General features: G+C 33.8%; 1 protein-coding gene across 1 annotated transcript; it reads right to left on the minus strand.

Moving 5' to 3' along the window:
- Positions 1–4717: 4717 nt before the first annotated feature.
- Positions 4718–7243, minus strand: LOC103593520 (zinc finger protein 345). Its single transcript, XM_008576518.1, has one exon. The coding sequence runs from the start codon at positions 7241–7243 to the stop codon at positions 5780–5782; it is 1464 nt and encodes a 487-aa protein (XP_008574740.1). The 3' UTR covers positions 4718–5779.
- Positions 7244–10161: the final 2918 nt, after the last annotated feature.

The raw sequence follows: 10161 nt of genomic DNA on the forward strand, positions 1-10161 counted from the left end.
GAAACTGCTAATTAGAAAGCATTTGAATACTCAACTTCACTCTCTCTTTCAGGATATATTTTTTATTTTAGAACAGTTGTGGATTTACAGAATTATTGGAAAGTACAGAGGAGATAGTACAGAAAATTCCCATATATCCCATGCCAACTTTCCCCTACTATTGAAACCATTTACAGTGTATGGTACTTTTGTTACAATTAATGAACAAGTATTGGTACATTATTATTAGTGAAAGCCTACACTTTATTGAGATGTCTTTAAGGTTTTATGTTCTTTCTTTTTCTGTTCCAGGATTCTAACCAGGATAGCACATCATGTTTAATCATCATTTCTCCTTAGGCTACTCTTGGCTGTGACAGTTTCTCAGACTTTTCTTATTTTAAATGACTTTAACTGTTTTGAGGAGTTGGGTATAGTGTAGAATGGCTTTCTATTTAAATTTGACTAGTTTTTCTCATGATTAGACTGGGGTTGTTTGGGGGAGGAAGACCAGAAAGGCAAAGTGCCATTTTCATCATATATTTCAAGGGTACATACTATCAACATGACTATTTTTGTTGACCTTGACCACCTAGCAGGAGTGTTTGTAAGGTTTCTCCATTGTTAAGTTACTCTTTTCTCCCTCTTTCCACATAGCACTCTTTGGAAGGAAGTCACTATGCACAGCACATACTTAATGAGTAGGGAAGGTTTGCTCCACCTCCTTGAGGGCAGAATACTATATAAATTATTTGGAACTCTTCTGCACTGGAGATTTGTCTTTTCTCCATTTATTTAGTTATTTGACACTTCATTCATATCACTATGAACTTATGGATATTAATTTTATTCTGCTCCAAAAATGGAGCAGAGAAGTGATATTATCTAGATCATTCTGGCTACTCTGAAGGTTACAGAAACAGAGTCAGAAATTAGGATGTTACTACAAATACATAAGTGAGATATGACTGTGGTTAGGATCAGGGTGGTATCAGGAAAGGTAAGAAGGGGTTAGAATTGGGATATAATCTGTGAGGGAAAGAAAGTACTTTTCAATTAATCATGATAAATCCACTTGGATATTGATAGGGGTATCAATAATAAACCTCAACTCACTATACCTCATACTGTATACTGAAACTTGAAATGTGAGACGTAAAGCTCCTAGGGAAAAAAAGAAATGTCTTCATGAGTTTGGAGGCATTAGAGCAAAGATTTCTTAAGACTCAAAAGTTGTAACCATATTGGAAAAGATCAATAAACTGCACTTCATTAAAATGAAAAACTCTGATTCATCAGCAGATACCTTTAAGAGAATAGAAATGCAAGCCACAGAGCAAATGATATTTGCAATACACATATCTGACAAAGGACTCATATCCAAAATATATAAAGAATTTATACAGAGCAATAGGAAAAAAGACATAATATCCAACAACTAAAAAGGCAAAAGTCTCTAACAAACCATGCACATAAGATATCAAAATAGCTAATAAGCAAGCATATGAAAAAGTATTAGACATTATTAGTCATTAGAAAGTGAAAATATAATTATGAGATATTACTATATCCCCATCAGAATGGCTATATAATACCAATTGTGGAGAGGATATAGATAGAGCAAATGGAACTTTCATAGATTGCTAGTGGGAGTGTAAATTTGTACAAACTTGGAGACATGCTATATCAGTTTCAACCTCTGGAGGAACTGGAGGCTTAAAGAGATTAAACAAACCACCAAGAAGGGCAGGAAAGTAAAGGTCAGCCATGTGGGCAGTATGTGATTGAGCCCAATTAAAAATCTTGGAAACCAAAGGCTTCTTTGATTGGCAATATTCTTTCTATTGTATTATTATACATTGTAGCTAGAAGGAGGTAATGCCATAACATACGATATACATAAAATAAAATGAAAAAAATATACCTGTTATATATATGTGTGTACATATATATACCAACTATACATTCTTTACAAGAACATACGTAAAACAAGCTGACACACAACTGACACAGTACAGCTCTACCAGCCAAAGCAGGATTTTTAGTATTAATATTAGAAAAATAGGAATTCAAGATCGTTATGTATAAAGATAAAAACTATAGTAAGCAATGAAAAATATAGCAACTAAACATAAAAAGTAAAACCCCTATATTAAGAGGAGACCTAAAAAAAAATAGCTGGGTATTTAATGCACATTTTTCAGAATAAAACAAAGGAAATCAAATAACCAGAGAATATGTAAGTAATGTAATCAACAAGCTTACTATAATACAATTATACAGAACTTTGAATATTACAGAGAATATATATTATTTCACATCATGTCTATAAAACATATACAAAAACCTAACTTGTATTCAGCCACAAAGAATATATTGTTTTAACTTGTTAACACACACATTATAATTTGATATGCTAAATCTTATTTCAGAACAAGTTTTTAAAAAATTAGAAACACACATTTTTAAATAAAAAACCTACACAGCTAAAGCAATATTTATGTTAAAAAATTGTGTAGCCTTAAATGCTTCCAATTCAAAAGAGACTGAAAATACATCAACTAAGCACCTATACTGATTCAAGAAAACAGAAAAAAAAAATACACAAATGCAATTATGAACTAGAAAAAAGCAAAACAAAAATAGTTGAAAGCAAGAAGCCAAGAGTTTTTACAAAAAACAATTAAAATAAATGAGACTCCTTCAAGTCAATTTAGAAAAATAAAATGGTTTAAAAATAAATAAAACTACGAGTAGAGATAAAAATTACATGCTTCCCTATAGCAACAAATTTGAAAATCTAAAGGAGACAACAAATACTGAAGTAATTCATCAGTTCTAAAATGCACTTTTTACCTCACATGTTAGTATCTCTGAAATTGAGATTCAACTTAAAATCAATTATCTATTATAGATTAATCTGAAGAATTTTAAAAATTAGTAGTATATTTAAAATGGTGTATCTTACAAAATGTGGCATCTTAGATAAACTGTTACTTTCATCTGCTTTTAATCATTCCAATCATATACCATTTTAGAAATATAAGAAAATTATCCAATTCTCTCAGATTATAAACTATACTAATTCTGGGCTGGCTGTTTAATAACTCAATTGGTTAGAGTGTAGTGTTCATAACACCAAGGTCCAGGTTCAATCCCTGTTACTGACCAGCAGCCAAATATACATGTGTGTATATACAATACACACATACATACATATATATTTTCATATAATGAAACATATTTCATCTTTTGTTCCCCCTTCCTATTAAAAACTGTGATTGAATGCCAGAATATTCTGTGAAGGGACCTGACTAGGAGGTGGGAGAAAATAGAAAAGAGACATGTGATAACCTTGGCCAGAGATATTTGCTTTCCAGCCTTCCTAGATAGTTTTTGCTTTATATTCCTTATATGCTAACTATTCCTATGCCTCTGAGTCAACTCTGGTTATTAGTTGCATTTTAAATTTCAAAATAATTATTGAAAAGTTAATAGTAGTATATAATCTATACTATCTCTAGAGCAATGTTTTCTCATTCATAACATTCATTTATCTTTATTTACCAGAATTACTATTATATTTTTGTTATTGCTTTTTCAAAGAAGCAGGTTGTGATTATTGATCTAGCTTTTTGATTTTTAAGTTATTTTTCTTTTACTTTTACCTTTCATTATGCTTGAGGTCTTTGTTGTTATTGCTATTTTATTTCCAAATTCTTGTGTTGTATGCTTATTGTCTTTATGTATAATCTCTTTAATATCATATGAATGGATTTAGTGCTATAAGATTTCCTCTGTATAAGATTTGGGGAGTCTTCACGTTTTGTTATATAGTCTACTCATTGATATTTACTCCAAAAGAAAATGAAATTTTATTTGATTTTATTTTTAACCAAAGAGTCATGCAAATGGGTACTGAATTAGTATTCAGATTTTTTTTTTTCCTTTTTGTCCTTTTTACTGACCGGCAACGGGATCGCAACCCTCGGTGTCGCGCCCGTACCGGGGACCAGCAACGGGATCGCAACCTTCAGTGTTGCGCCCGCACCGCGCTCAGCCAGTGAGCGGGAACCGGTCTCCACATGGGATCCGAACCCTCAGCGGGAGCACCGCCGCGCTCCCAAGCGGCGCACTCTCCAGTGAGCCACTGGGCCGGCCCAGTATTCAGATTTTTATAGAGGGGCTACCATAGTTTTATTTTTATATCCATCATGGTGTAAATTTTATGGTGCATTTGTCTTCTTACACTTTATAGTCTCATATTTTTCTTTAGGATGAATTATTCATATTCAATAAGGAATGAACATTGATCAACCTTTTCCTATATCCATTTACATGATTATCTTTCTCCACTGTGAGGTTTTTGTTGTTGAGTTAGGTATGGATCATAGTTAAAAGCTTTTCCACAAATAATAAGAATGAAGCCTGAGAAGATAATAACAATGATGATGGCTAATATTAACCAAGCATTTATTATGTGATAAGCAAAATTACAGAATCCACACAAGCCTCTGAAATACTCTAATTATGCCCACATTACCATATGTATGTCATATATGCATATAAAAGGATATAGAAAAATAAGTTTGTTGGGGAGGAATTGAATTTGTCAGGAATGTTGGTCAAAGGGAAGTGCAGCTTTATTTGTAAAGTATAAACCATTTATAAGCAGATGAGATCCACGCAGGATCTTTGAAATGAATGACAAATAAATAATGCAGACACATTCAGAAGATACCACCAAGGTAGTTGTTTATAATGACATAAAGTTCAATATTTAACAAAATAGGGGTTTAGTAAAGACAGATGAATACTATAAAGCCAATAAAATAGTAACAATGTATTTACAGACAAAGAATATTAAGGGCTGGTTATACTGTAGCATAATCACATCTTGTTTCAAAAACAATGAGATATAGTCATAAAAGGTTTGCTCCAAAAGTTTGACACTGATTATCTATAATTGGTAAGATTACAGATAACTATATCTATTTTTGGCTCTTACCTAAATTATTATGATAGAAAGTTGTTTTGCAAAATGAAGAGTACAAACTTTATAAAAGGAAAATAAAACAGTCTTCCAAAACAAAAGGTACAGTTCCATAAGATATTAAAAGATACTCAAAAGTAACAGTTACTCAACATAAACAGGGTAAGACAAAGATACATATACTTATATATAATTTTTTGAAACAAACACTGACCAAATATCCAAGCTTTATATGAACAAAAACATGAGAGTTCTTCGAAAAGTTCATGGAAATATGGAATTAAAAGATAATACTAATCTTTCCATGAATTTACAAAGTACCCTCATATGACTTTCCATCAAACAGTCAAAAAACAATATAAAAATAGGTAGGGTTATCTAATAAATTGTGTTAGTATGAGAATCAGGAAAGGAAAAAAAAAAATTTGAACTTTCAAAAAATAAAATTTTGAGATGGATCAGTAATTCTGTATAATATACACAAAAAATAAGACCATTAAAAAAATAAAAGTAGCAGGGTTAGACCCAAAATAAGTTTTTTCAAAGCTTAAAACAAAGGTAAAATACAATGATTTTTTTTCATTTTTGACGTTCACAACTATGAATTTTCCAAGAATAATGAAGGAATGAATGTAGATAAAGATCTTCAAATATTTACTTTGTTCAGACTGATATTTTTCCTGTATGAATTACCTTAGGTTGTATAGCATAAGTAAAGTATTTGTGCCTTAATTATATTTATACGAATTTTCACAAGTATAAATTTTCTTATGTCATGTGTTGACAGTCCTTCCTTAACCACATATTTCAAAAAGTTTCCAATTCACAGAGCATTTCAACATTATGATTTTTCTTATGTTGCTGAAACTCTAAACCTCTTCCAAAAGCCTTCCCACATTCCTTACATTCATAAAGTTCCTTACAAGTATGAATTCTCTGATGTTGAGTAAGGCTCGAGCCACTACGAAAAGCCTTCCCACATTCCTTACATTCATAGGGTTTCTCACCAGTGTGTACCCTCTGGTGTCGATGAAGAGCTGAGCCACTACTAAAGAACTTTCCACAGTTTTTACAGTCATAGGGTTTTTCACCAGTATGAATTAGCTGGTGTTGAATAAGTTTTGAGCCACTACCAAAGGCCTTCCCACATTCCTTACATTCATAAGGTTTCTCACCAGTATGAATTCTCTGATGTTGAGTAAGGTCTGAACCACTACTAAAGGCCTTCCCACATTCCTTACATTCATAGGGTTTCTCACCAGTGTGCATTCTTTGATGCTGAATAAGTTTTGAGCCACTTCTAAAGGCTTTGTCACATTCCTTACACTTATAGGGTTTCTCACCTGTGTGAATTCTCTGATGTTGTGTAAGATCTGAACCACTATTAAAAGCCTTCCCACATTCCTTACATACATAAGGTTTTTCACCTGTGTGAATTCTTTGATGTCGAGTAAGGGCTGATCCAAAACTAAAGGCTTTCCCACATTCGTTACATACATATGGCTTTTCACCAGTATGAATTCTCTGGTGCCGCGTTAGGGCAGAACCACTACTAAAGGCCATTCCACATGCTTTACATTCATAAGGTTTTTCACCAGTATGAATCCTCTGATGTTGAGTAAGGTTTGAACCACTGCCAAAGGCTTTCCCACAATCCTTACATTCATAAGGTTTTTCACCTGTGTGAATTCTTTGATGTCGAGTAAGGGCTGATTCAAAACTAAAGGACTTCCCACATTCCTTACACTCATAAGGCTTTTCACCACTGTGAATTATCTGATGTCGAATAAGTCCTGATCCAAAACTAAAGGCTTTCCCACATTCCTTACATTCATAGGGTTTCTCACCAGTATGAATTCTCTGATGGTGAGTAAGGTTTGAGCCACTAGCAAAGGCCTTCCCACATTCCTTACATTCATAAGGTTTCTCACCTGTATGAATTCGTTGATGGTAAGCAAGGTTTGCACCACTACCAAAAGCCTTCCCACATTCTTTACACTCATAAGGTTTCTCACCAGTATGAATTTGCTGATGACGAATAAGTACTGATACAAAACTAAAATCCTTCCCACATTCCTTACATTCAAGGAGTTTCTCATCAGTATGAATTCTCTGGTGCTGGGTACTGAAAGTGGGCATGTCTTCAGGAGTAAATATCATTTGACTGAAATGTCCTTCCTGAGATCCCTGTTTTCTCTGAAACTGGCTTTTACATTCCCAATCACCTCTGAAACTTGAATACTCAATGCTGTGTTTTGTAAGTCTTTCCATTATCTCCCATCAGGATGATTCTATTCCATAAATATCCTTTTTCAGAAATAATTTCTTGGTCTCAACCTTGATTCACAGTCTGAAAGAAAATATAAAAGCAAACATTCACTTTTTTTGTGTTCTGGGAGAAATGAAACTTTTATACCAGATATGAAAGACTAAACTGAAATTAATTTTCATAAAAAGTAAGTAGCTTATACAGTTCTCAAATATGATTGGGCAAGTTACAAAATAGATAAGGAAAGCAGAGAGAACGAGAAAAAGTCACACTAGAAAGTGGAGGAAATATTTAGGAAAACAGATTAAGTTAATTGCTCCTAAATAACGGTTTAGATAAAAATCTCCTACAGACTTGGGGAGCTGGATAAATATACAGATGAACCTGGCCCATCCCAATTTTTTAAAAGAATGAATCTAGTGTCATATTCATTTATAAATGAGTGAAATTATCATACCCATTTCTTAGGGTTGTTTGAAGCATTAAATATTTTCTTGGGAGAAAATATCTGGGATAGATGTTCAAGGAACAAACATAATTTGCATATAAACTAAAGGAGACAGAAAAGAGTCATATTCATTTATAAATGAGTGAAATTATCATACCCATTTCTTAGGGTTGTTTGAAGCATTAAATTTTTTCTTGGGAGAAAAAATCTGGGATAGATGTTCAAGGAACAAACATAATTTGCATATAAACTAAAGGAGACAGAAAAGTACTCCAGATGTAGTAGTTTCCAGACAAAAGACTAATGTGCCGTATGAGTATGGAATGAGCAAGAGAGAGGGAAGATTCTTCTGCGGTTAGAATGTGATTTGTTTATGTCATTTAATAAAAGCAATGCTTGCCTATATAGTCTGTAAGGCTAACCTTGGGAGAACAAAAGAGGGGACTCAGTGAGGGCTATAGTACAGTAACAGAGAATCTAATTTTAAGGTCACAGGGAAGGGAAGAGAAGATAGGAGTTAATGTGATATTACTGGAAGATTACAAGAAGGATGAAGATAGATGAGTATCCTGAACCCCAGCTATGATGATTATTGAATAATTCTGGTATCACACATAATGTACTTATGTACTTGCATGAAGTGACTGTGCAGTGTTTGGTAACTATTAATTCAGAAGACTTATTTCCCATAAAAGTAGAGACTAGGAAAGGGAACAAATTTAAAGACGTCAATTAAGACCCTGAGCAAACACCTCAAGTCCCCAAAGGTGAAAACATTCCAGCACCAGTCTCTTCCTACAACATCCATACAGCGAGCTTGCCAGGCTCCACTGTCCATGGCTAATCCAAGCCAAAATTATCTTTTACTTGATGTTAAAGCAGCATTTCATCTAGCTGCCTGCATTTCCAGTTTTGCCCCTCAGAAGCCAGAGTGACATTTAGCCTCACACTGTTCTGCTCAAAATGTTCCAGTGGCTTCCCACTATCCTTAAGATAAGACTCCCACTCCTCAGTGATCTGTTTCGTACCTCACTCTTCAACCTGATATTCTTCTCCTCCAACCATAAGCTATAGCTACTCTGGCCTTCTCAGTTCTTCAAACGCACGAAACTGTACCTATCCCTCCACCATGATTTCATCTGCCGGAAATGTTCTCCCATGTCCCCTTCTACCCACTGCCCCCAATCTTGGCCTGGAAAGTTTCTGGCCATGGTTCAACTATCTGCTAAATGCCATATCTTAATAAAGATATTTCCTGAATGCTCAATTTTAGTTATACACACCCTGATAATATTTCTCAGAGCACTTTTTATTTCCCACTTTCTTTGTTTTGTTTTCTTTTGGTAATCGGTAATTACACATGCATCTCAAACAACTGAAAATTTCATATTTGTTTGTTCAATGTCTACCTGCTAAAATACAACCAAGCTTCATGAAGGCAAGGTTAGTTATCTGTTACTTTAATCAACTTGAGCCCTAGTACATGCAAAAAGACCAAAATCCTTTTAGGAAATGGTTAATATAATAATTTTCAAATTTTGTTATAATTAGAAATAAACTTCTAAAAACAAGATTTCTCTAAAAAAAGGACACACTGTCTCTGAAAAAGGGCAGGTGGATCACATGCAGTTATTCCCGTGTCCTTTCTAAAATCTCAACAAAAGAAAAGAAAAGGGATTTTTTAAAAGGAAGAAACCCATCAAGTCAAAGAGAATTAAAGAGGAAACTGCAGCAACAAAGCATTTGAACCTGAAAAGCATTAAGATACATAACTAACTTAACAAACCAAGCACAGATAAAACCTAAACTGAAAGTAAGAAAAACTCAGAAGGGGATGATTTATGCTACAGACCAAAGTAATACTTAAGAAATGGGGGAACCAAGCACCTATGAAAGACTACAATTGATGTACAAAAAATAAATCAGTCTTAGTGCCCATACTAATATACAAATAGATCACCATCTCATAAAGATATCTGCACTTCCATGTTCATTGCAGCTATAATCACAATAGCCAAGACATGAAAACAACCGATGTCCATCAATAGATGAATGGATAAAGAAATTGTGGTGTATGTGTGTGTGTGTGTGTGTGTGTTTGTGTGTGTAATGGAATATTATTCAGCACTGAAAAAGAAAGAGATTCTGCCATATGTCACAACATGAATGAATCTGGAGGAAATACGCTAAGTAAAATAAGCCAGATACAAAGAAAAACACTGCATGATCTCAGTTACATGTGGAATCTAAACACACACACACACACACAGAGAAATAGAAAAGAACATAAGAGTTAGCAGTGATTGGGGGGTAGAGGGAAGAAATGGCGAAATGTAGGTCAAAGGATACTAAGTGGCAGATACGTAGGTGAATAAATCTAGAAATCTAATGTACTATCAGAGGGCTTTTATAATGTTTAGGATGAGCATCCCTAATCTGAAAATCTGAAATCCCCCCAAATCCGAAACTTTT

This window comes from Galeopterus variegatus, unplaced genomic scaffold (genome assembly GCF_000696425.1).
Source record: "Galeopterus variegatus unplaced genomic scaffold, G_variegatus-3.0.2 Scaffold1362, whole genome shotgun sequence".
Lineage (NCBI taxonomy): Eukaryota > Metazoa > Chordata > Mammalia > Dermoptera > Cynocephalidae > Galeopterus > Galeopterus variegatus.

Coding starts and splice junctions, on each gene's coding strand:
- LOC103593520 (XM_008576518.1), bottom strand. CDS start 7,243: ATGGAAAGACTTACAAAACACAGCATTGAGTATTCAAGTTTCAGAGGT.